The 27,562-nt window shown below is 42.5% G+C and overlaps 1 protein-coding gene across 1 annotated transcript in view; it reads right to left on the bottom strand.

The window, feature by feature from the left end:
• The window catches only part of RAB11FIP4 (RAB11 family interacting protein 4), a 271,185-nt gene that overhangs the window by 128,403 nt on the left and 115,220 nt on the right, over positions 1 to 27,562 (bottom strand). Inside the window, exon 3 of the mRNA XM_056858462.1 lies at positions 19,235 to 19,323. Within this exon, the coding sequence (XP_056714440.1) occupies positions 19,235 to 19,323 (89 nt within the window). The remainder of the gene's footprint in view (positions 1 to 19,234; positions 19,324 to 27,562) is intronic.

Here is a 27,562-nt window from a genome sequence, read left to right as displayed (position 1 = left end):
CAAGTGCTTTATGTACTATAATATACATACTATAAAGAAAAAGACATGGGTTCTTAATGCATAGCTGTAGACATTAAACATATAATTCAGCTGACTGTCAGGTGAACACAGGCAATTTCCATTTAAATTTGTCTGGGCTAGGTGGCACATTACTCTTTTGCCATGCTGGATAATTGTCCACTGGAGATGCTCAGGGAAAACAGTGAAGATGAATTGCCAAAAGCACCATATTTAGTAGAGACAACAGCAGAGTCAGGAAAGGAAATTTGTGGTCTGTCTGTTGGGATTGCAATATCTGATGGAACTGTTTCATCGTTTTAAACAGGATTATACCCATAAACCATAGACAGAATATGAATTTATCACACAGATTACTAGAATAATCACATCTGACATCAAAGAGAATGCTCTAAAGCCACAATTTCCAAAGTATGGAGAAGTTTTCTCTCTAGGGAAATGTGGAATTTCTGGAGGCGGCCCAGTTTCTCTGACTCTACCCAAGCAGTAAGGATTCACTGCCAGTTCCTTGCTTCTCAGTAATAGGAATCAACTGTCCATTTCTCCTTCCCCCAATATTATTTTGATGTAAAATCAGGTTATGGGCACTGTTAAATTTACTTCCTCCCTTTTTCTCCCTAGAGTGTTTGTCATGCCTTTGGCCATTCCAGGTCTGCTGTGTAGCACAACCTAGGGTTGCCAGGTCACCCTGGCCACTGGTGGGGGATGAGGGGATGGGTTGCCAGATCCAGGTTGGGAAACTAATGGAGATTTGGGGGTGGAGACTGGAGATGAGAGGGAGCTCAGTAGGGTACAATGCCCCAGAGTCCACCCTCCAAAGTATCCATTTTATCCAGGGGAACTGATCTCTCTAGTCTGGAGATGAGCTGTAATTCCAGGGGGTCCCCATATCCCACCTGGAGGCTGGCATGCCTACAATCCAATTTGTACAAACCTGAGAAGGAGGAAAATTCATGGTGTTCCCCTCCCATAAGTCAAAATTCCTGGTGGTGGCAGCTATAAGTCTCATCCCTGCAGCCTGAAGAGATAGCAAGGGGAGGTTAAAGGGCAGGGTTGCCGGGCAACTAGCCATGGCCTGGCAACCGGTAGATCTGGGGATGCAGTTACTTACCACGGGGGGGGGGAGGGAGGATCGGTTTTGCCCAAAAGCGTTGCACTAAAAGTCACGTCATCATGAGATGGTGGCAATCACTGCCCCCACCTTTAGCTAGCCTGTTTCCACCTGCCAACCAGCTAAGCATCAGCAGACAGCAGCCAAACTTGCTGGGAGTTTGCCCACCATTAGTGGTCATCTGGCAAGCTTATTAAAGGGTAACAGGAGAGGCCCTACCCCTCAACCACAACAATCTCTCCAAGAGATGGTGCTGTGTGCTAGGCTACATCCTGGGGTTGCCAATTCCACTCAACTAATGGTGCAGCTACATCGAATGTTGCCTGCTTTTTGGCCAGAGTGGCTGCTCTTAAGAAAAAAGAACTCAACGCCTACCTCTGGCAATTTTTAGTCAGTTCGCTCCGCCCCCAGTTTATTTTAGTTAGGATTTTTACTTATTGGGCTGACGCCTAATTTTTAGCATTGTTAACTTAACTGTATTATCCTTATCATGTTTACTATGTATTATGCTTCCTATCCTCCCTCGTCTTCTCCTCCCTTCCTTTCCTCCTCCCTTGGTCAAAGGCTGCAGTCATAGACCTAATAATAAATTAATTCCAGTGTGGGAACTTCCTGGAGATTTGGGGACAGAGCCCGGGGAGGGTGGAAGCTGCCATTTCCCCCATGGGAACTGATATCCGTAGTCTAGAGATCAGTTGTAATTCTGTAAAACCTCTGTGCCTCACCTGGAGGCTGGCAAACCTCAAAGCAAGTTATTACATACCCTCATCCTTTTTACTTATGCTGAACTCTTCCTGTTAAGTGTAGCACATTGTTCAATATTTCTTTATCCATTACTTACCTGCAAATGATGGTAACAAAAAATCACACAAAGGAAACACACCATTGACAACAGCGTTGGAAATTTGGTAGAACCAAAACACAAACTATAGTTAAAAGAAATTAAAATGCCCATCCCTACATCTCCCTGTCTCAAAGTCTGAGAAGCCCTGCCCTAGGGATCAACCCAATTCAGTTATCCCTTAATGGAAAGCAATTTAGCTTGGGTTCTCTCCCCGCCCCCAGGAACTTTATCCCAAGACCCCCCCAAATGGTGCTCCCATGTAGAGCAGGACACTTTTTTGAGATTTATTTATATAAACAAACCAATAAACGTCAGACAAAAAATCCCATGGCCCACCTGCTCCTATTTCGCTGCCCATAACAGGGGAAATGGACTTCAGCTAAAGTTACACAACCTCTTCAGGTCTCTCTGAACGTCACACCAAATATTAATTTATTACCCTCATTTCTATTCTGCACTCTCAACTTCTGTTCTCAAAACAGTTAAAATACAAACACTTTAAAAATTATACAAAATATTAATACGTAGCAAGTTAGGGTGGTTCCAAGTTTACCTGAATATAAACATGGGTTTACATAAATACAAATTACATAAAATTTAATAAAACTTAACTTAAAAAAACTGAGTGCTAACAGCCATCACAACTGTTAGTCATCCCAGTACTTTGGCGATTGACTGATTGATTTACAGTGCCATCCTAAGTGGAGTTACACCATTCTTAGTCCACTGAACTCAATTGAACTCAAAGGACTCAGGATAGCATACGTCATTCTCCCCGTCTCCATTTGATCCTAATAATAACCCAGTGAGGTGGGTTAGGCTGAGATTAGCCCAGGGTCACCCTAAGCTACAAGGCAGAGTGGGGATTTGAATCTGGTTCTCCCAGGTCCTAGTCCAACACTGATTATTATACCGTGATAGCTGGCTGGTGGTCATTGGCCAGAACAGAGGAAGGTGGTAGCATGTTTATTTTGGACTGACCAATCAGATAAAGAACTTTTAGCATGTTTTCCCTTTTCTTCCCACATGAGAGTCAGTGTGGTGTAGTGGCCAGAGTGTGAGACTAGGACTAGGAAGACCCAGGTTCAAATCCTCTCTCTGCTGTGGAAGCTTGCTGTATCACCTGGGGCCAGTCACATACTCTCAGCCTCACTTACCTCCCAGTGTGAGTGGTTGTGAGGATAAAATGGAGGAGAAGAGAATTATGTAAGCCACTTCAGGTCCCCATTAGGGAGAAAGATGGGGCATAATTGAAGTAAATAAATAAATAAATAAGAGGATTACAGTGCAATTCTAAAGCTGTTACATTCTTTTAAGCCCATGGGCATCAATGGATTTAAAAGAGTGTAACTCTACTTAGCATTCCACGACCCACCCCAAATTCAGGGAATGGCTTGAATGTATTCCTGTTTTGGCCAGAGCCTCACAGCATTCCCCAGCCTGTGGCCATAGCCTTAACTTTGCATGAGATTATGACTCCCATTTTAGAGAATAAGGTGAACATACAGGATAAGGCACTTCCATTAAAACTGGAAGGGATGGAATTCATTTCTCCCAATATCAGACCCAACCACACTTGCATATTTCCCACAGATCTCACTGGGTTGTTCAGATCTATCTTTGGATGCTCTGATGGTAACTACATCAGACCTAATATCAAACAGACTGCAAGTGCTTTGTAGGAACTGCAAGCATCAAAGGGGCCTTTTTCATCTTTCACCACCATGCAAAAGCCAAGTCCAGATGTGCCCCATGGGATGTTTGAATGAGCATCCACAAAACATGAAAAGAAACTACTGGTTGATGAGACATCTGGGGCACTCCCTCCCACTGCCAACAACATGTATAAAATGTATAAAACGTTATTTTTCTAGGTCTCTGTGACTGATAAAGCAATATTCTGAATTTTAAAAACTCACACATGAAAAAAGATTTCACAGAATTAGTCTTTTCTATTGCATATATTTACTTATACAACTGCCCTTCTCCGTTACAGAAATATTTTATTTGACACCTTGCAATTTTTTGTCAAGGACAAACATGGCAGCATTGACATTGCTAATAAGTGCTTGTTTTTAAAAGAGCCAGAAAGCATGAGGTTCATTTGGACCTTACATACATGTCAATTAGCCCAGGACTGAGTTTTGACAGCATTAAGACCCTTGGGGCAGTGACGACGTGACCCTATAGGTAGGGTTGCCAGCTCTGGGTTGGGAAATACCTGGAGATTTTGGGGGTGGAGTCTGGCGAGGGCAGGGTATGGGGAGGAACCTCAGTGTGGTATAATGCCATACAGTCCACCCTCCAAGGCAGCCATTTTCTCCAGGGGAACTGATCTCTATCAACTGGAGATTAGTTGTAACACTGGGTTATCTCCTGGCCCCATCAAGAGGCTGGCAACCCTACCCATGGTAACTGCAGTTTTGGGTCAGCCAAGCCAATATCCAGACACTGTGGGATGCTGAGCAGCCCCTGAATCAATCACAATCACAGTTTTGAGAATTAAAGGCAAGCCAGGATGAGCTAAGTGCTCACCTGGCAACTGAGGTTGAATTCCATATGACCTTTGAGGTTATAAAACAAAGTCAGCCTAATCTTACTGAAACCCACAATTACCACAGGTTCAAAGGCCAAGATCAGCTATCTTCGGGGAGACAGTAAGCACTGTAATAGTGGTGCTGGCTACATTTTTGTTGGGTTCCTTGGACATAGAGCTTCCAAGGGCTCCTCTGTCACACCTCCCATCCTTTCTCCAATCTTGGCCACATTTCATCTGCAATCAAGGCTCCATTTTCTGCCCATCTCCTTTTGCAGCTATGCTACAGTATGTGGAATGTAATTTGTAGGCTCCTCAAAAGTTGCCACGCCTAAAAAGGATCATGAAAGATTCAGGCCTCTACTCCCTTTAACGGTGCTCCCTCTGATCTTGCAGGAGTTTCCAGGTTGTCTCCCATTTCGTGACTGGAGGGATACCTGGAGGAGGCAGAAGAGCTCATTTATCTTGTGATCACTTCCTACATTGTCAACCAGGTACATCTTCTATTGGGAGCTGGGCAACCACTCCAGTCTCTCCATTAGACTATACAACCAAAAACTGACTTCAAGGACCTATTCCCCCAAGGATTAGATTAGGCCTCTTAACCCCTTTCACAGGAATTTAGTGGCTAAAGATTCTAATGTGGGAGAGTAAACAATTCAATTAAGAAACAATTATAGGAATAATCCCACCAAAATTAAGCCCTTTTAACTCCCAGGGAAGGAGGAAAGGCAGCATGGTATAGCTTGATCTCATCAGATCTCGGAAACTAAGCAGGGTAGGTACTTGGAAGGGAGACCTTCAAGGAAGACTCTGCCAAGGAAGGCAATGGCAAACCACCTCTGCTTCTCACTTGCCTTGAAAGCCCCCCCCCCCCATTGCTGGGGTTGCCATAAGTCAGCTGCAATGTGACAGCACTTTACACAAACACAGAACTCTCAGGGATAAAGAGTTACACCCTTCTGCATTGATTGACTCCAGTGAATTTACAAGGGTATAACTCGTTTTAGGACGGCACTGTAAGGTGCTTAATTTTCTCCTACACAAAGCAATATGTTTCCAATCAGTGACCCCAATCAAAGGCAAATGAAAGTATGCTTTTAAGCCACGATCCAACACAAACCGAAGTGCATTCAAATTTACCAAAATCACTAAACATGTTTATAATCTGTGTTGGACTAAATATGCATTGATCTCTGAACTGGATTATGGCCAACACGTGCATCAGTCCTGCTCTGGCTATCATCATGAAGGATATTACATATTCGAATTTACAGTAGGCTCATGTTATCTTTCCACAGCATATCAGTGCCATACAAGTTCTATGATTGGGGTATAGATGAAAGTGTACCAATTAAACTCTGTATTGACCTTATTTGGGGAGTAAGGGCTGAAATTTAGTACTGGTATACAGTATTGCCAACCCTTCACCTTTCACAATTTCTGGAAAGCAAATGGAGTTGATGTCGTAAACAGATCAAACGGCTTAACTACATTAGGTGCTTTCCAAAAGAAGATACTTCAGAACACTAGAAAGGATGCCACAGATCGTTCAGTTCAACTTTGTGTCCTAAGCAGGATATCCTCTCCCATGCCTAAGAAATTTTGGCCTTGGGTCTAACTTTGAATTTTAAACCTTCACGCAAGGGAGACTCTGTGCAGTCTCCCTTGGCAACATATTCTATTGCTGAACAGTATATTGGTACGCTGGAAGGGAAATCAAGTATAATTGCAATTAAAAATATATGCCGAGTTAATTGCTTATGAGGATGCTTTGTGGATAAAGGAAGGAAGTGGGGAGCTTTTGTCTTTATATGTGATACATAAATGCCACACATCTGGAAGTATAACCAAATCCAAAGCAGAACACCCAATTAAAAAGGGGAGAAGGAAAAAAAAGTAAAACACATGAATTACATATTGTAATGCCTGAAATCATTATATACTATGGGAAATGTATTGGAAATGTATGCTTTTGTGTTCAGTCTGCATACTTGCTCTTATGGAAATGCTAGGCCTAAAGTATAAGAGCTGGTTTGAAACACTATGCATTCATGTGCACACACACACGAGGGTTTTGGGAAGGTGGCACCCGGGAGTCATGAGTCAGTAAATCAGGCGCTCTGTGTCTGGTACAGCCTTCCACCAATACACGGCCCAGAATTACCTACTGCTTAAGGAATGTTAAGTGCCGGTTCCCCGCCCCAGATCATGTAGCCACCTAAATGCCCGCCTCAACCCCCACTGATAGGCCTATGCTAATCCAAAGGTGTCCATCATTGGATCTTTGTATGTCTATGCTCTGTATTACGTATATTGTAACACCCCTGACCAAAGGTTATAAATGTTGTGGCAATCCTTTGTTCTGTGTGTGAACTGTCCTGCTTGCTTTGGGGGCAATCACACCCGACTGCATTTATTTTGGCCACAATAAACAGATCGTTAATCTTCCAACCTCCAACTGTATTATTTATCATTGGCTACTAAGTAATACGGGAGCACTTCAATATCACGTTTTTAATCCAATCAGAAGAACTCAGGGTGGAATTGATGGGGAAATCCTTATAATACCACTGCAAAATGAATAAACACCTCCCAGCAGGAAATAGGAACTCATTCCATGAGACATCCTTTCCTGCATGTAGCAAGAGTAGGGTTGCCAGGTCCCTCTTCGCAACTGGTGGGAGATTTTTGGGGCGGAGCCTCAGAAGGGCGGGATTTGGGGAGGAACTTCAGTGCCATAGAGTCCAATTGCCAAAGCAGCCATTTTCTTCAGGTGAACTTATCTCTGTTGGCTGGAGATCAGTTTTAATAGTACCTGGAGGTTGGCAACCCTAAGCAAGAGTGTTAACGTAGAACTTTAAAAAATCAATTTCCTCCAACATCTTTAACAGCCTTTAATGCAGATTATCTCTCACACATCATCCATCCTTTAGTCTTTCTTCTCTACCTAGTACACTTTCCATAAGTAGATTTTTGTACCAATTAGAAGCAAAGGCACAAATAGACATCAATTGAGTTTCATTCAAAACAAAAGACTCTAGATGGCTTCTGCATCAAACTAAATACAAACAGTTGATAGCAGTGAAATTTGGGGGTTCAATTAGACCAGGGTGGGGAACGTCAGGCCCGGGGGGTGTTTAAGGCCCGCAAAATCATTTGGTCTGGCCCTTTGTGGGTCCTGGCAGATCTCTATCTCAGAAGGATCTACGACTGGTGATCCGCCCCCTCCCGTGGACAGGGATAGCCTCTATTCAAGGCGGATGTCAGTTTGTTTTGTCAGAAAAGGAACCTTTTTCCCCCCTTGCAGAAGAGTCGTTAGCTATGGAGCTGCTAGGACCCAAGAAACTGTATTAACCCTTTCCCACCCAGGCTGTGGAGAAACGTATTCCCTCTGTACTAGAAGAGGGCTGGGGGCGAAGTGGCGACATTGGAGGGGTTAAAGGAGGCAGGGCCAGAATGTGTGGGGGAGTTCTTAGCCATTGCATCCTCATTTCACCCCTGCAGGCGGAGGTAGCAGGAGCCGGCTGTAGTATCCGGCCCCGACCATGTGCAACAGGAGCAACTCTGGCGTGTGGCTGGACAGCTACACCCGGCTGGTGCAACAGACCACCCTGTGCCACCAGGTGGGCGAGTGCGCCACCGGTTGGATGCCTGACTGCTTGCCGGGGAGGTCATCTGGGGCAGCTGCCTGCTTGGGGCTTGGTCGGCTAATTTTTAAGTTGATAATTTTTTATGGCCCGCGAATGATGTTATAAATATCCAAATGTCCCTTGGCAGAAAAAAGGTTCCCCACCCCTGAATTAGACAAAGCTAGCCACTAACAGCCTGCAGATGGAATGTGGCAATTCAAATTTATGCCTAGATACCATAGCTTCATTGTACATTGCCACACAACCCATATGTAACCAGCCAATACAACTGTGTTGGTCATAAGGGTCAGCTGTGCTGCAGAGCATCAGCAATATGGAGTTAATCTATAGATCTGATGGTGTTTATTTACTTAGAAACTTTATATGCCGCCTCTCCAGAGACCTGCTTAAGGCAGTTCACAAAGTAAAATAAAATAAAAACATAAAAGAGTGCAAAAACTAACAACTATTAAGACAGGAGGAGTAAAAACAGCATGGAACAACATTCAACAGCCTAAAATGATATTCACAAAACAGCTGTCGGGTTAAAAGGAGACCATAAAACCAAGCACAATATGAAAAACCCCTGAATACATATGTATGAAATATGAGATACATCAATCCAAAAATGAACTCTCAATATATGTATGCAAGTAACAAGACTAAAAAATACCTGCCTTTAATTATGGCACACAGTCAAGAAAAAAAAACATATTGTGACAATCTTCTTCGTCTGTGTCAAATTAGACATGCAGACATATTAAGTACAGAGCCAAGTTAGGCCTGCACATTATAAAAAAAGTAATAAAAATCCTTTCATGAAGTAGTTGTTAAGCATAAATTGAATCATAAAGTCAGACCTGCTCTCCTGCTTGGTCTCCAGTTCAATGGGATTATGGAACAAGTATGAAGTCAGGCCTGGATTAGATATAGGAGGTTTGAAGGCACTTTTGTTGTTGTTGTTGCTTGATTAATATCCTTCGTTGGAATTATATACAGAAAGCTCTGAGGTTGAGTTTTTTAAAAATTAATAATTTATTTGAATAGTATAGTACATAAAGCATGAATTCAGCATATGTTATACAGGTATACAACAAACTACGCTTGTAAATTCTGCTACAGGTACTAAGTACTATGTTAACCAATGTGTGTGTGTGTTAACTGCCATCAAGTTGCTTCCGACTCATGGCAAACCTATGCATTAACATCCTCCAAAACATCCTATCATTAACAGCCTTGCTCAGGTCTTGCATACTGAGGTCTGTGGCTTCCTTTAACATCTATAAATTTTATATCAATAAACTGAAACTAAATAAAACCATTTATGCTCTTTGAGGTATTCCTTAAATTGTAACTATAACATTTAGAATCACCTTCTGTTTATTAAGTATATAATCAAACTGAAAGTTTAACAAATCACGATATCATTTCTCATGCAACATAAACATATAATTAGGATTTTCCATTCCCCTTATTTGGGATTAGGTTTATTACTTTATTGTGTGCAAGCCTGACTTGGCTCTGCATTTTACTATGTAATGGCTGTAATGTCTGATTCCTGTGGGTCTGTGTTTCTAATTTTGATATGTATTCAAGTTTTTAAATTGTGTTTGGAGACATATCTATTTTTGCTTTTCTGCACTCTAAGCCCCTAAACTGCTCGGTGCATGGAAAGAGAGCCACCATCCTCTATGTCTTGGTCTGGGTGTCAGCAGAAGATGGCAAATGAGGCTGTCCAGAAAGACTAAAAATAAATAAATAGGAGGACTAAAAAAAATAGGAGGAAGGAAGAGCGAAAGAAGAGCATGACTTGAGATCCCAGTGGGGACCCCACTAATTGCTCCTGAAAATATTTTCTAAACAGCAGATCAGCCGCTGGGTTAGGCTACACCTCAGAAGCCATCCCAATTTATTTGTCATATTTCACCCAACAACAACAAAAATATTCTGCTGTTCGTGCTGTGTGTTTAATCACTTGGCAGGCATGTGGAAAATGCCCTAGACTGGGCTAGCACCATTTAATTTCTACCTCGCAAAGGAGACAGCTTGGCAGTTAAGACAGAGAAAGCCAGAGCCAGAAAACAAGCAGGAGGCGACAAATAAACAGCCAGCAGCAATCAGCACCTGTTCTGCATGACAATCCTAATGAACAGCGTGCTCCCCTATTTTATAAACCAGTGCAGCCTTCTTTGGCATGCCCAAAGTTCAGATCAGTCTAGGCATGGATACGAGATACACACAGATTATAAAAGGCTCTCCGGATAAAGGGTAACATGGTATACACGTGGTGAACCTACATGAGCTCCTACACAGACATGGAGCCCCTGGGGTTATAGGCTTCCACATTAATGTTATTCGAGGGAGGGGAGTTGCATAGACTTAGGCTGCTTCTACACAGGGAATTTTCCCCACGTGGGCTGAGGGGAATAAAGTGCTGAGATAATTCCATGTCCAATAGGGGCTCCCCTCTTTGCATGAGAAAAAAACAAATCAAAGCCTCATTTTCTCTGACACTACAGAGTGGCTGCAGGTGGAATGTCTGTTTTCAACATGGTACAGGACATTTTCCCTGTAATTTAGCATTAGCATCCTGTAATTTAGCATAGCATTACAGCATGGCTCAGTATGGGAAGGGAAAGAAAAGGGAGTTCCTAGCCTGCCAGGGTGGGGGGACCCTCCAAAATCACCACCACATTTGTGCAGGGGCAATAGAAAATAGGGGGGGGGGAATAGGGGCAGCAGCAGTAACAAAGCAAGAATGGTTTGATGCTCCATTCAGAACCTCGTTTTGGTACTTTCTTACCCCTCTTGCTACTGCTGAAGATGCAGGGATGCACTGTATAGATCTGCTTCCTCCACTGCAATGAACAAGGACATCCTTGTTGCAGCGGGAGCCCCACACTTGTATCAGAGTTCCAAATTTACGATAAACTGATGGATTGGAGTGAATGGCTTTAGAAAGTATCCATGGTTCAGCCTGGCTTTACACATGCTAGATTAGACTGCACTTGTTCAGACTGTAGTTTCAAAAATTGCACAAGAAGGGGGGGGAACCCTGCTTGCAAACATAAAATTAGCAATGCAAAGATTCTAGCCTAGTTCTCTGCCTGCTGTGATGATTTGCTAGTTGCAAGGATTTCTTTTTTTAAAGACTGGGGATCATTTTAAAAAATTGTGATTACCATAGTTTTTTTTTTAAAATGGGGGAAACGCTCAGGGTGCTGGTGTTGACCTTTAAAGCCTCACATGGCTTGAAGCCAGCATACTTTAAAGACTACCTACTCCCATATGAACCTAGCTGACCACTCTGGTCATCTTCAGAGGCCCTGGTTTAAGTGCCACCTCCATCTGTGGCTAGATGAGGGACATCTGGGAAAAGGCAATCTTGATTGTGGCACCAAAACTTTGGAATTCCCTCCCCAGGGAGATTTGTCTATCTCCCTCTATAAGTGTCTTCTGCTAGTAGGTGATGACTTTTTTTGTTTGGTTTGGTATTCCCTCACTTAGCCCTGCTCCCTCTTTGTGTGTCCGCAGGACTATGTGTCTGTATGTTTTATTTAACTGTTTTAAATATTTTGTCTATTTTTTTTGCATTTTAAATTCTGTTTTAATGTTTGAAATATTTGTTGCCTTGCAGACCCTGAGTTGAATGGAAAGGCAGCACAGAAATGTTTTTCAATAAATAAAATAAAATAAATTACGGGGAATAATGAGGTAAAAAAGGTAAAGGTCCCCTGTGCAAGCACCGGGTCATTCCTGACCCATGGGGTGACGTCACATCCCAACGTTTACTAGGCAGACTTTGTTTTACAGGGTGGTTTGCCAGTACCTTCCCCAGACATCTTCCCTTTACCCCAGCGAGCTGGGTACTCATTTTACCAACCTCGGAAGGATGGAAGGCTGAGTCAACCTTGAGCCAGCTACCTGAAACCAACTTCTGTTGGGATCGAACTCAGGTCATGAGCAGAGCTTAGACTGCAGGACTGCAGCTTACCACTCTGCGCCATGGGGCTCAATAATAATAATAATAATAATAATCTTGGTAAGAGGGAGAGCCCATTTAAAAAATGAGATAAAATTGCTGAAGTAGGCCCAAGTAGTTGTGATAAGCTGGCAGGCAAGGTGGGTGGGTGAAGACACCAGGCACCAAAGGACAATCTCCATCCTTTGCTAACCTGCTGTTCCAAATGAAGAACCACAGGCTTTATCTGCCAGCAGCAGGAGGGGGCTGTTTCTTCCTTGCTCTCTGGCTCTAGAGGTTCTGCTCCCAGAGGATTCTGCTCATGCTATGAGCAACTAGGAGTCAGGAACTGTGGCCCAGCTCCCCAGGGCTCTGGTTCAGGCAAGGCCCATATGGTAGTGGGGAGACAGGTCAGATCCCCTACATTACAAACATCTGATCATTCTGTTCCAAACAGAGTATTCTGGAAGAGTCCTCAGATTATTTTGGGGAAAGCCTGAGAACTGTTTTCAATGACAATGTTTCTCCAGCTTTCAAAAATGGTTCTTATTGTTGGGGGAGGGGGGCAGGATTCTACAGCAGATATAGCAAGTTTGGAACAGGAGAACATGGAAGATGTCCAAGAGGGATGAAGTCTCTGAATCACCAACCTTCTCTGGCCAAGAAAGTAGATTGTAGGGAGACCTGACAAGATAGTCTCTTTGCATCAGGACAGGTGACAGGATGCTCCTCCAAAGGTTAAGCATGCTCACTGATGTGGAACTGAGGAGAGCTGTTTTTGCTACCACCTCCATCTCTCCTTCTCTGCCTTTGCATTGTTTTGTCTTTCCTTCAACCTCATGGAACTCAGGCCTGACAATGTGTCAGAACAATCATTCAAGCTCTGCACTTATAGTGCAGGGTGCAAACTGCCATGGGATTTCTTGTACGGATGACAGGAGCATTAGGTAGTTTTAATGGGGAGTCCTTTGTGGAAGCAAATTTACCACTGCTTAGCATACACATAGCCAAGGATTGGGCTCAGGGAGAACACATTCTTCTAGTTTACAGCTGAAAACTGATTTGCATTGTACTGAATGGCTGACCTTCATTTCAGTATGAATTAACCTCATGGACTTCAGATAGGATTGCTAACTCTGGCTTGGGAAATTCATGGAGATTTAGGGGTGGTACCTGTTGGACAGCAGAGTTTGAGGAGGGAAGAGAGCTCAGCGAAGATGGGATACCATGGTCTGCTCTCTGAAGCTGTCATTTCCTCCAGGAAAACTGTTCTCTGTCGTTTGGTGTTCAGTTGTGCTTTTGGGAGAACTCCAGGCCCCACCTTCAGCTTGGTAACATTATTTTAGAGTTGGGCTGTGTGCACCACTGATTGGCTGGTCCTTGTTTCAATCAAGAAGCCACCTCTCCATTTCTATTGGAACCAATTCAGCATTTTAATAAGCAGTGAAAAGGGGGTTTAAAGGGGGAAATAAAATGCTGAACAAACAGTAGAGCAGATAAGTACAGTAGATACTTGGATAACAGAAAGAAGGCAGCCTGCTTGAAGAATAAGGGTGTGCATTTGATCCATAGGCTGTGTGTTCATCAGTTGAGGAGCGAAGCTGAGGGAAAGCAGAGCTCAGCCCACAGGGATAAATTCCACCCTCACTCCTCTTTGAAGGTACATAGGTATTTACTCTTAGTTTTGCTCTTTAACAATACATTAGAATCAACAATATACTAGCTCCCATTACAAGGCACACCCATTATTTCTATAAACCCTGAATCCTCAAGGATGCCCAAATTAACACACTACCTCTCTTTTGTTCTTTGGTGTGTGTGGGTGGTGGTGTAGAATCATAATCCTGATATTGACAGATTTAGCAGCTGCTCATCAAAACAGAGGCATCAAAAAGTAAGGGAGCATGAGGTGCCTCTTTTTGTCTCACACTGACCTCCTGTGGCCATTTCTCAGTATCACATTCATAAACCTAGGGAGACTTTCCGATCAACAGAGGGACTATTCACAAAAGAGAGAAAAGCTTGTAGAACTGGGTCTCAAAGCTCATGATGAGCTGGCTGTGTACCATATGCAGGATTCAACTGTTGGCACATTGCAAAGTGCCATTGGCTAGGAGCCGTGGCTCAGTGGTAGAGCACCTGCTTTGCATGCAGAAAGTCCCAGGTCCAATCCCTGGCATCGCCAGAAAGACCTCTCCCTGAAACCCTAGAAAGCCACTGCCAGCCAGAGAAGTAGGGTTGCCAACCTCCAGGTGGGACCAGGAGATATCCTAGAATTTCAACTAATCTTCAGATGCCAGAGATCCATTCTCCCTGGAGAAAATGGCTGCTTTGGAGGGTGGACTCTAGCATTATGCCCTGTTGAGGTCCCTCCTCCCCAGAGTCCACCCCTAAATCTCGAGTAATTTCCCAACCCAAAGTTGGCACCCTTCAGAGTAGGCAGTACCAGCCTTGAGAGATGAATGGTCTGACTCAGTATAATATGTGTTCATTGACAGCAAAGTGCCAAAATCTGAATCCTGCATGCAATGCATGAGCTGCAGAGTAACATGTTGAAGTTTTTCAGTCAATGTATGGAGAGGCTGTGAGTACAGGGCTATTGAACCTAATCACAAACCTAAAATGATAGCTGCAGAATTATAATACATGCAGCATAATACATGCAAGCATTAGGATATAATATATAATACATGCAAGCATTAGGATAAAGTGCTAGAGGTACTCATGAAGCTGCCATATACCGAATCAAACCAATGGTCCAGCAACATCAGTATTGTCTACTCAGTCTGGCAGTGGCTCTCTAGGGTCTCAGGTGGAGATCTTTCACATTACCTACAACCTGGTCCTTTTAATTGGAGAAACTAAGGACTGAATCTAGGACCTTCTGCATGCCAATCAGATGTTCCGCCACTGAGCTACAAACCCCTTGATGCAGTAGAGGTAGAGCACAGAAATGTACCTGAGAGACCCAGCAGCCAATCAGAGCTGTGCTCTGGATCAGCCAACATGAGCTGTGTACTGGACGTTAAGATCTGATAGAGGAAGGTTAAGCTAGCCGTAAGAAGTTAGATAGTGAAGACTAAGTCAAGAATAGGGTTGCCACTTACCTCCCAGTGATGCTGCCTGTCCCCTGCCCTCACTCACTGGAGCAGTGGGGGAGGGAAGCTGCATGTGGAAGTCGCTTCCTATTTCAAGACAGGAAGTGACATCATGATACTCTAGGAATTTCAAAACCTCTAGGGTAAAACAGGAGATTTTGAATATCCTAGAGTACCATGATGTCAGTTCCTGTTTCAAAATAGGAAGTTGCTTCCAAGAAGTCTCTGCCCCTCCATGCTCTCAGGTTTTGCCAGCAAAAAACTGGCATGCCTAGTCATGAGTTAGGTTTTGAGGTCAAGAGAGAAGAGTTAGTCTAATAAGAATGTGAATTAAAAATCTGATGAGATGTCACATCTTTGGTTTTCTTGCCTGAGTGTACTGATGTATTACAGTAGGTCAGCAGGGGTTTGCTGGGCCTCGTTTGTAAATTAGATGAAGCACAGTGCTGTGTTAATATGTTATAAATCTGACTGTTTTCTTGAATCGTGTATTGTGTAAAGCAACATTCCACAATTCCTGGTTAATATTTACCTCAGTTGTGTATTCCCCTTTGCCTTATGATGCATTTAATAAGGGGTTACATCAAGTTGCTGCAAGTTGCCCCACCATTATCCAAGGGTTAATTATCCTCCTATGAATTCTCTATTTTGTACTTGAGTACTTTTCAATTCTGAGCCATGAGCCAGGTACTAAGTTTGTTCTGACCGCAGTGCTTTCTCCGACTCAAGATGGTTTTTGCAACTGATAATCAGCTAAAATTTAGGGGTTTTCTGAAGGGTCCAAAATACAACATATCTCCATGCTATAATCTTATAACTTATTCAAAGAACTATGACTGTATGTGCAGAGCCTCTTCTAACAACTAGAATCAGTTCACACACTGTGACTACCATGAAATTGACATGTGGTCATGCACCTTTGTCCTAGGGCATGCATATTTCTAAAGTATGTTGGAAGATGAAGCAAATATGCATGCATACTATTGCATACACAGAGATTTCCGCGAGTGAAGGGTTACAATATTTAGCTGATTTGACCATAGCAAATGTATGTACCAACATATAAATGTACTTCCAGATCACATGATACTTCTTCAACACAACTCTGGGTGCATACCTGCCAAAGGTCAGGCCAATGTATGCCTAATATGACTGAGTGGAGGCCATCCAACTGTATGAACTGGCTCTTATTTCTACCAGATTCACATCACTTGACTGTAGAATTGGTTTCAGAATTAAACCTCTCAACAGTGTCCACGATGGAGGTGATAAGAGGCAGTGACTGTTAACCTCTAAGCGAGGTGGGTACTAGCCATTTGACCATGCAGTCTAGCCCTCCTTTTACCAAAAAAGCTGCAGAAGATTTTTCAAGGGGAGGAAAAAACCTGTTGAAAAGGTCAGCAGGAATAGACAATACAATGGTAGCCAATTTATGGCTGCCAGCCTACATGTGGAGCCTGAAGATCTCCCAGAATTACAACTGGTCTCTAGACTAGACAGATCAATTCACCAGGAAAAACTGACTGCTTTGAAGTGTGGACTCTATCGCACTATATCTACTGAGGTCCCTTCCCAGGCTTCATCCCCAAATCTCCTGGAATTTCCTAACCTGGGGTTGGCAACACTCCACATGTTTGACATCTTTTGTTCATCTTTTTTGCCACCACTAGATAGAGCTGGAGCAACACTGAAATACAGTCATCAGCAGGCACACAGATAGGAGAGTGCATTCATTCCAGTGCTAAGGCTAGCCAAATGTGAAGCTGAATGGCAAGCAGTCTATTTTGAGTAAAGCTCCAAAATTATTGCCTCGTAAAATGCCTCAGTACTGCCACTATTAAGCTACAAATATTTTAATAGGCCTCCCAAATCAGTATCTACATTCCTGAAGCATTATCACCAGGAAGAAGCAGCAGGACAGTCAGAGAGAACCAGCAAAGCTCAGATGGAGAAAAGATATTGCATAATATAACCCCTGAAGGACCACCTTTCCTGATATGAACCCATGCTGCAAATGTCCCACTCACAACAGGGTCTCCTAGCAGTTCCCTGCCTCCATTCTCGAGGTCAGGATCTTGATGGCTCAGGCCTTTTCTCTTGCTGCCCACTGCTTGTGAAACTGCCTCCCAGAAGAGACAAGGCAACCCTACCATCGGGGCTTTTCAGCACGACAGAACTATTTAAAAGAGCTAATGAGGCAAGCATGAACAGGCTCTGGCTTATTTGTTTTAACTGTCTGGTCTAATCATTTTAACGTTTTAACGTTTTTATTCTTTATTATTATTTTTGTATTGGTGGGTGTTACCCACTTTGGATCCTGTGTGAGGAAAAAGGTAGGGTATATAAATACTGTAAACAAACAAACAAATTGACATAGCATAACCTTACCCCCTAGTAAGCTCAACCTCACTTCCAAGAGGGTTTTGCCATTCAGACCACAGAGGACAGAGAGAGGGTGATACTAAAAACAGCAGCAGGAGGGGTGATTGCAGCAGCTCCCACAGGACTGGGGAGAAGATGCTGAAGAACATCGACATTTGTGCTTAGACGTTTGCTACTACTGATGTTGAGCCAGAAATTATGGCAGTTCGACATCACCTAGGATAAGGAAACCCCACCCACAGAGAGACAGAAAGCATTCAGCTGCAGAGCATACAGTTTGCAGCTACATCTCCACAGCCACTGCTGCAGACCCAGTAAGTTCCCAGTGTCAATGGTAGAGCTGGCCAGAGGACTTTATCCATCACTGTCCTCACAGCACCACCAACAGCCACCACCGCAGGGAGTTCTGAGAACTGGGAGGGCTGATGCCATTTGCCCAAACTAACAAGCGCCGAAGGCAAGAAAACCTGAAGGTCTAGAGTGCATTCCCTGAGGAACATCTGCTCCCCCTCCCCAGTTCCTAACATTTGAAGTTGATGAGGAGCAGAACCAAGAGCTGCAGCACTTGGAAATCAGCCTGGCTTCATTCGAAACAATTGGCAGCACTTATTCCACAGAAAGATTGCTTGAAGAAGGGGCTCACCTCTCTTTGCCTCAGAAATTCTCTCAGAGCAGCAAAGTATCAAGACCCAGACAATATCATCCCCAACACCCATTTACTTCAAACGGTTCAGTGAATACACTGTCCATATATGAACTGATTTTACTATTGGAAATTACTTTGAGAACCATTATGATTGAAAAGCAGTGTATGAATAAAGCGAATAAATAAAAGAAGACTTCACCCAAGTCCCAGGGAGTGTCTAGCCCTGATTAGTTACCTCAGTGGTACGATCAAGAGGCTTCACATGGTTGCTCTATGTATGTATGGAGCTCACTCTCTGGATGGTAGCTATTATAGAAAGTCTCCATAGGAACTGTCACAACTTTAAAACATCTTTTTTGCCTCACTATCTCCTCTGTCACAATATGTAACTCTAGTACCAACTCTTCCAAAAAGTAAGATACACAATAACATCCCCATTTTAAAAAGGCTGCAATGAATAACTCCATTTATAACCAGGAAATAATATGATGAACAGAGGGAGTTCAGCAACAACAAGTAACTATCCTGATTTCAAGTATGGAGCAGCATCTGTCTCTCTGACGCACAAGTAGGAAAATGGAGAGAAGAAAACGTCTTCCAAACCAAGGGAGTTTCAGCACAGAGCCTCTGGTCATAATTTTAAAGTGCATTCATAGCCCATACAACAATTGTAAAAATTTCACCTTGACATTTCTGGGCTCCACTGCTGTGCAACCACTCAAAAGTGGGACTCCCCTCCCACCTTATTTGTAGCTATATATGAATATAACATTTATCGCCTGTAGATCCAGATTACACCAAACATTCCTGGTCTTTGAAATGCCCTCATCTGGCTCTGTCAGAACTTCTGCCTGCTTCTCATGGCTGCTGTATGCTTTCTCTGTAAACTGCAGCCATGTGCCACTATGAGCAATAAAAGGCCTCATGCAACACGGGGAAAGTCACTGTAATACTCGACTCCCACAGAACAGCACAAAGAAGAGAGTAAAGCATCAGCTCTTGTTACCTGGTAGTAGTAATCCACATACTCTGTCTCATAGTGCCGAGGCCCGAGGCTTTCAACAGATAACGCATCCTTCAGTAACTCTTCACAGCCTGAAAACAGGAAGAAGGAACAGATGTTCAGAAGAGCCTCAGAAGAATAATTTAGACTGAAATGCTTGTGCAGGTCACAGCAAAAGGCAAAGACATACTTGGGATAGTGTCCTTATTTTCAGTATCAACATCCGCATTGAGCCTACGAACACAAAACTGTGCACATCACACCCCTAAAGCCCCCTCTGTATAACCATGAGATGGTGGTGGCTACAAGCATGGATGGCTTTGAAAGGGAATGAGGTAGATTCAAGGAGGATACCTATGAAACACACCTTTACCCCCGATGGGGAGCAACAGTGTCTTACATTGTTCTCCTCTTCTCCGTTTTATCCTCACAACAACCCTGTGAGGATGGTTAGGCTCAGACTGGCTCAAAGTCCCATAATAAGCCTCCATGACAGAGTGGAGATTCAAACCTGAGTCTCCCAGATCATAGTCTGGTACTCAAACCACTACACCACACTGACTCTATGATGAAACTCAACATCCAGAGGCAGAATACATCACCTGTGTTCAGAAGGAACATAAGGGGAAGGCCTTAGATTCCATGCCCTGTTTGCTGACCCTCCAGAGCAACTAGTTGGCCACTGTGGGAAACAGACTGCTGGACTAGATGGACCACTGATCTGATCTAGCAGGTCTCTTCTTATGCGCTTACGTTAATTGGGAACCCTGGTAAAGCTCTCTCCATGCTGTGGGGAACTCTGCTTTGCCAGGGTTCCCAGTTCTGTGGAGACATCTGTATATACTTGTGCTTGATGCAGTCATTCAATTGACTGTGTGGAGGAAGTGAGGGCAGTAGAAGCAATCTCATCACCCCTTACACATGTTCATCTAGTCATTGCTTGCTTCAGATATTGTATTCTTTTTCAGTGCAGTGGTGGTGCATTGTTTAAGCTCAGTCCATTGAGTGCCTATGTGGCTTACTGGACACAGAGAGGTAAATGTCATTTCACGTACAACACTACAAATAACACTATTGTTCTTAACTGATATGTTTTTTTAACTTCTATTGTATAGACATTCAAATGTATTTATTCTGTTTAAGAGAAAAGGACATGCTTTAAAATCAAAGAAACCATGACAAGGTGTTCTTTGAAACTCTAAAAACATTGGGAACCACTGGATTAAGTGTTGTGGAAGATAATTATTACATTTCAGTTGGACCTGTTATTGGTCTCCCTCTTCTTGGACTTAAATTAAATTCCCAGCATTTATCTGGAGGCAGAGGTGTTGCATCTTTGTGAGAATGTATTTAGCAGCACTTAATAATGGAGTGTGTAGGTGAAGGAGGCTAAACAATGTCCCTCGCTCAACTTTATTCATTTGCAACATTTGTATGCTGCTTTTCTCTCCAAAGTGGCTTGTGGGAAAATATTGAGATACAATCGCCCAAATAAAACAGCAAAACAACAAAACTAACATCTCACTGCTCTCTAGTGCTTTATTTATTTTACTTTCAGTCCAGTTCTAATTACAGAGGTAAGCTGGGTTGGAAGAAAAATCTTAAAAGCAAAGGAGCTCAATAAGGTTAAGTCAGGCGAGGGGTATTTTACAGCACCTTTTGTGTACATGCTTCATTTTTGTTTAAAAAAAATAGACTTTCCAATTTAGATATGAACAAATATGTGTGGATCCCCTAAACAGTGCAGCTACCTGTAGTTTGTCTCTTAGAAGATGAGGTTTAAAAAGAAATAATCAATGCCTTGGGTTTAATTCCAAGCATCCAAGCTATATATAGCCATTTAATAAAGCTGCCCAATTTCTTTTTTTAAAATTATTTTTTATTATTCTTTCATAAATGTGAAAAAACAAAACATAACATAAATTCCCAATTCCTGACTTCCCCCACAACAAAAACCAATTACTCCACAGTGAAGTGCAGCAAGGGCAATAAGAGGCCAGGTTATTTTAAAACTGGCTGATGACTCTCTTGCTGTCTCAAATGTGAGATTCTTCACAGTGAAACTGATGAAACTGGGAAGGCTGCAATTATCTTGTGGTACTTCTCTTTTTAGCTTATCTCAAAGGGATGGGATATATTTTTGGCTTCAGCACCCTACCCTGCTATTCCCAGCTGCAAGGCAGGTAAAGCCAGAGAAGCAAACCATACCAAGTTATGAAGATTATTCACTCTGAGTGTTGGGAAGGGGGAGAGTAGCTACCTTAGGGGAAGAATGATAGGCAAAGTGTGCGGGCTGCATAGGCAGAAGAAAATCCCTTGATTAACGACAGAAGTTTTGACAGAGTAATAACACTGGATGTAGGGAGCCTGGAAATGTGGTATTAGCCCCTCGTTGCTGTTCATGGGCAAAAGGTAATGGCTAAGAGGGAACCAAGGAAGCAGATGTCAGATGCATTGTGATCCATTACCATCCAGGCAATGACAGGGACACCTCTCCTAATGCAAAATACTGGTTGCAAGGAAGGAAGAGAGGAAGCCTCCTGATAAAGGCATTAATTATTTTAACAGCTTCACACAAGCAAAGAATATATAAATGGCGAGGGGCTGGGAACTGAGATCCACTGCCAAAGTTTTCTAATGTGCAAAAATATCTAGGCAGAGGCAGCTTTGGAGGTTGTGGTTTGGTGGGATTACCACTTCCCTCCAACAAGGGAACATTCCCTTTACCACATAAAATATTGATCAAGCAATCAATGCTTCATCTCCAACAGATTAGTGATGTGTTATTTTTTTAAGAAAAAGGAGAGGTAAGAAAATGGAATGTATTTTGTAAATCACACCATCTGACCTAGGAACCCCCCCCCCCCGCCAATTGGTAGGGTTGCCAGCTCCAGGTTGGGAAATACCTGGAGATTTTGGGGGTAGATCATAAGGAAGGCAGGGTTTAGGGAAGGGAGGGGCTTCAATGGGGTATAATGCCATAGCATCCACCTGCCAAAGTGGCCATTTTCTCCAGGTAAACTGATCTCTGTCGCCTGCAGATCAGTTGTCACAGCGAGAGATCTCCAGCTACTACCTGGTTTCACAACAATATGAGCACGAGGGCTCGCAATATAAATTCACTAGAAATAGTTTACTACAGCGTAAAAATAAGATACAACAATACATCCAATACCTCAAAAACAATAGTGAAAGGTAAAGAACAAAAAATAAAGTCCTTTATTTCAGTTGGGTTAAATTCACCTCACAACATGAGATATACAATGTTCTTCAATAACACAAAGTACTTCAAGATGACACCTCTAGTTTGGTGGTCGTTTCGCATAAGCAAAGCTTCTTCAGTTGTTCTTCGTTTAAGTATAGGGCTCAAACGCCTCGCTAGGGCACAAACGCCTCTGTAGAGATACATAAAAGGCACTCAAAACTATCACATTTAATACATTAATATAATTATTGTAATTAGTAGGGTATGCTTACCACAATCAAAAACAAAGATCACAATGGATTTCTTGCTATGATAACCTGTGCTTCATAGGGCCAATGGCCTCTGAAAATGTTATAAGAGTGCACTTAATATCAAAATTAAATAAGGACATCATAAAGGAATCTGTGAGCTAACATGAAAACATCTTACCACAATTCCAAATGGGATGGACCCTGCCGGGTTCTCTTGCCCTCAAAAGAGGTTGAAAAATCGAACTTCCGGCAAGATGGCTGATCTGATCGCAACTTCTCTCAAGAGCTCTTGAGAGAACCAGGAGGCGCTTTGGATACGAGTCACTTTCAGTGACTTGACCTCGTTCCTAAAAGGTGGAACGTGGAGCAGGCAATTCCTGCTGCCGACCAGTGCGGTTTGACTCCCAAACTCTCCCCCGGGAACGAAACCCGGGGGGGGGTTGGATGCTGTCCCGCTCGGCTGAGGGAGGACCATCGTTGTGAGCGCCTCTAATGGAATCGGGACCAGATCTCCTCTACCTAATACCAGCTATTGAAATATTTTAATCATCAGAAACCCCAACATCCGAGACCTGTAAGTGCCAAGAACTTCTTTTGTTTGCTTTTTTTTTAAAAAAAAGAGAGACGGAGGAGTTTCTTTAAACTAGCTGTACACCCGCACCCCCCCTTCCCAAGACCATGATATAACTTGGTAATAAACAAGAAAAATCACCAACCGGACTGAGGATTATAAATCTTTCTTGCGGGTAGACATAACAACTAAGGAACTGAGTGACATTGCACGCAGCAACTGAAGACTCTGAGTCAGAAGGGGGAGGGAAGTTTTATTTCCGATTTGAAATACTTCCGCTTTTGAGCCTTCCTGCCACGTTTCATTGTGAGAACGAGGAGACTCAGTGAGAAATACCAGATGTCCCTACAGACCCAACTAGAAGACTCTTGAAACTCGATGGTGGGTGTTACATCAATACTGCCCGCCTATGCAACTAATTCTACAGGGAACCATGGATTACAAAAGAGTAGAGGAACTTTTGATGCAGCAAACTGAAACACTTAACAAGCAAATTCAACATCAAACACAGCATATGACTCAACTACTCGACCAGAAACTTGACAATATTATGAATGAGATTAAGTCAATTAAAGAACAAGTGAAGGTATTAAAAATAGACATGAATAAGATGGAACTTACTATAACAAAAGTGGAGGAGGAACAAAAGGAAATTTACAAGGAAACCAAAGATAACGAGAAACAAATTGGAAACCTACAAATACAAGGTGAGATTCTGAAGGACCAGATGGCACTTTTGGATATGAAATCGAGATAATCAAATCTACAAATACGCAATCTCACGGAAAAATATGGGGATACCAGAGAGACTATGATAAAGTCACTTGCTGACATTTTCCATTTAAGTGATCAAAAATTAAACTATGCAATAGATAAAATATACAGAGCTCCCCTGTCACCAAAAATACAGAAATCAACACCCAGAGAGATTGTGATTGCCTTTTTTGATCTCAAAATGAGAATCATGCAAATCCAGTATGATAGTCCTCTTTTGGTAGATGGATTACCATTAATAATGCTAAAAGATATACCTCGCCACTTGGTTGCAAAGAGAAATGCTTACAAAGACTTCACAACGATACTGAGGAAAAATGGAATAAAGTATGCCTGGTTAATACCACAAGGACTTACGTTCATCTATAAACAGAGAAGATGTGCGGTCAATTCACCAGTTGAGGCTGAAAGATTTTTATTCAGCCACAAAGAACTGACAGATCCAACTCAAGGCAGAGACCAAGAAGAAATGCGACGGGATGAAGACTCAACTGGGCAAGATGTAGCAACTGGACACCATCGACTTCAAGAGATTATACCAAGAAAGCAAGAAAAGAACAACAGAAACCCCCGACAGAAGAAGTCTTTTAAAAAGAAGGGATGAAGGGTTGGAGGGTATTAAAATAATGGGAATAAGGGGAGGTGTAGGGAAATAATTATTTTTTTTTAAATTTACATGATAATGTTAAGTATGTGTAGTTCTAGTTTTTGGAATAATTTATACCCTATTAGCATTTTTAATTATTTTCAATGTTACTTAATCATATCAGATAGGGTTACAAAGTTATGGTGTATGCATGGATATAAGAAAGAAATAGATAAATAAAAATAAATATATAATGTTTTAGAAGGATAGACAAAGAGTAACACAAAGAAGTGACCGGATTAAGAATGGGTTAGAGGAAGTTGGGGGGGGGGGGAGTTCAAATTGTTATATGTATTTTACTATGAGGATATCCATTCAGCATTGTACTGTTATTGTTTATATATGGAAAAATAAGCTAGATGATATAGCGAATGGGATTATTGTATCAACTTTATGGAAAAAGCAATAAAAAAATTTATTAAAAAAAAAGAGGTTGAAAAATCAAATGTCTCCCCAAAAAAGTTATACAGGTCATGATGATAGAAACAGCTGATGTGTGTTGATGAAGAAGAGTGGCTTAAAGGAAACACACCAGATCAAATTCATTATTCAGCCCAGCAGGGGTCATGGTTTTAAATAAAAAAATCATTTTCATTTCTTGTCTGTGCAGGATTTTGTTTATATCGTCTCTATGGTAAGGCTTCTGTTTGTGTTTCCATAGGACAAAACAACGTATCTTCAGAATGTCCCTTTTCTATGAAGTGTCCCGTGAGAGGGGCGTCCATGGTGCGCGTGCGTATGCGCGTTCTGTGTTCCCCGATGCGAAGTTTTAATTGTCTGGAGGTGGACCCAATATACCAGAGCGAGCACGGGCACAAAACTTCATACACAATATTTTTAGAAAGACAACTGCTAAAAATTTTTAGCTGATATTTGAATTTGAAAGCAGTGGAGCTAATTTCCTTAACAGGCAGGCTAAACCTACAAACTGCGCATGCGCCACTGCTGTGATGCCCAATAGTATTAACCCGATGTTTGCTTCCTAAAGAATCAGTCTTAACTAAAAAGTTTTTTAAGGATTGTGATTTTCTGAGTCCAAATAAAGGTGGTAATTGGCAACCAGGAACATCTCGTAAAATGTGCCAATGGCGAAGCACTATCTTTTTAATTTCACTAGTTAGATGATTGTATTGTAGAGAAGAAAAGATTCTAGGAGTTTGTTGCAGCAAATTCTGTCCCATTCAGACATTCTATGGTTGCTTCTGGCATGGCCATCTAGTGATGAAAACTCTAATACTGAGGAGCAGAAAGAGGTGTGCCAGAGACTCTCAGAGCATGCAAGGTGTCCTCTTAGAACATCTCAGGATATCCTGGGTCTCTCTAAGAAGCCATCTTGCATTTTCTAATCAGGATTCACTTGGCCAAACAGGTAGCATTTTAGTCTGCTGGCATAACATGTGAGGCTCTAGTCTAGAGACTGACTTACATTCCCTGAAGGCAGCCAGTGCAATCCAAGGGGAATGATTTCATTATTCACAGGCTGTAAGGGTTTGGAGCATATGAAGGGGCTTCCTAGAGTGGCCAGCCTTGCACGTTCTGCACCAGACAGATACATGCCTGGACTGAATAATGGACCTTTCCCCTGCTTCCCAATCCATTCTGGAGTTTTTGAGGTCAATGCAACGAGTCCCAATAAATAAGGTTATGAATGAATGAATGAATGAATGAATGAATGAATGTTTGACAGCAATGAGTCCTGATCATCCCTATTGGGCTGCTGTTGTTCTCCTCTGGGGGGGTCTGATGGAGGCATGGCAGGATGAGGGCAAAGGAGAGAAAGAACCCTACCCACCCTCAGATTGCTCCCTTAAAGCAATCTGAGTGGAGTATCTACAAATTAGGAAAATTTGTAGACCTCTGCCTGAGACCCTAGAGAGCCGCTGCCGGTCTGAGTGGACAATACTGACTTTGATGAACCAAGGGTCTGATTCAGTAGAAGGCAGCTTCATGTGTTCATGTGAAAATGGAACAGGGGAAGATAAGTCCTTCTTCTCTTCGCACCATGGACCAAATCTATATTCAGAGGAGCCTGCACAGCCGGTTTTTAGTCTTGCAACACATCTGGAGTTCCAACCGCATGCAGTTGGGGTCTTAGACATTCAGTTAAATAATAGTTTTCCAACTGGTCAAATCATTAAAGAAAAGTCACAGTGGACCCGCAGCGGACTACTGATAATTACAGAATTTATTTCACTATTGGCTACCTAAAAAAAAAAAATAGAAAGAAAGAAAGAAAGAAAGAAAGAAAGAAAGAAAGAAAGAAAGAAAGAAAGAAAGAAAGAAAGAAAGAAAGAAAGAAAGAAGAAAGCCAGCTTGCCTGAGTGTTAGCCACTAAGACATGGTGGGTTCCCCCCACCCCCCGGTAAGCAACAGCTCTTTGTTTTTACACATCAATAGTCAAATTTTAATTTTTTTCCCAGGGTTCCTCTGTGGCCTTGTTGCAGGGGCAATTTAATTTTCTTTAGATGTTAATAACAAAAGCTCATTAGGCATCACGCTGTCTCATGTCATTGTGCCTCAGGAGAGTCTTTAACACAGAAATATGCAACTCACGGTGCCAAGCTCACAGCAAGAGACAGACAGGGTTTGTTGTTAAATGCAAGCGATCAGGGCAATGGCGAACAAGTGAGTAGCATGCAATCATGTACACAAACTGGAGTAAAGAAGGGAATGTGTCGTGCAATTCATCACAGCCACGTATCTCCAGCCACAGCACACTAAACACAACCTAGTGGCAGCAACAAAGCAGTTGCTTTATCCAAAGTAAAGAATACTGGGTGCATCCAGATCACCAGTTTATGATGTGGGAAACGTGGGGCGGTTTGCTCACTTCTTCATTGTATTTATTAACTTCCGTGAACCTGAATGTGGTACCTTGGGCACC

The sequence above is a fragment of the Euleptes europaea genome, chromosome 1, assembly GCF_029931775.1.
Source record: "Euleptes europaea isolate rEulEur1 chromosome 1, rEulEur1.hap1, whole genome shotgun sequence".
NCBI lineage: Eukaryota > Metazoa > Chordata > Lepidosauria > Squamata > Sphaerodactylidae > Euleptes > Euleptes europaea.
Note: the sequence above shows the minus strand (reverse complement) of the source record. Positions and strands in the feature narration are given on the sequence as shown.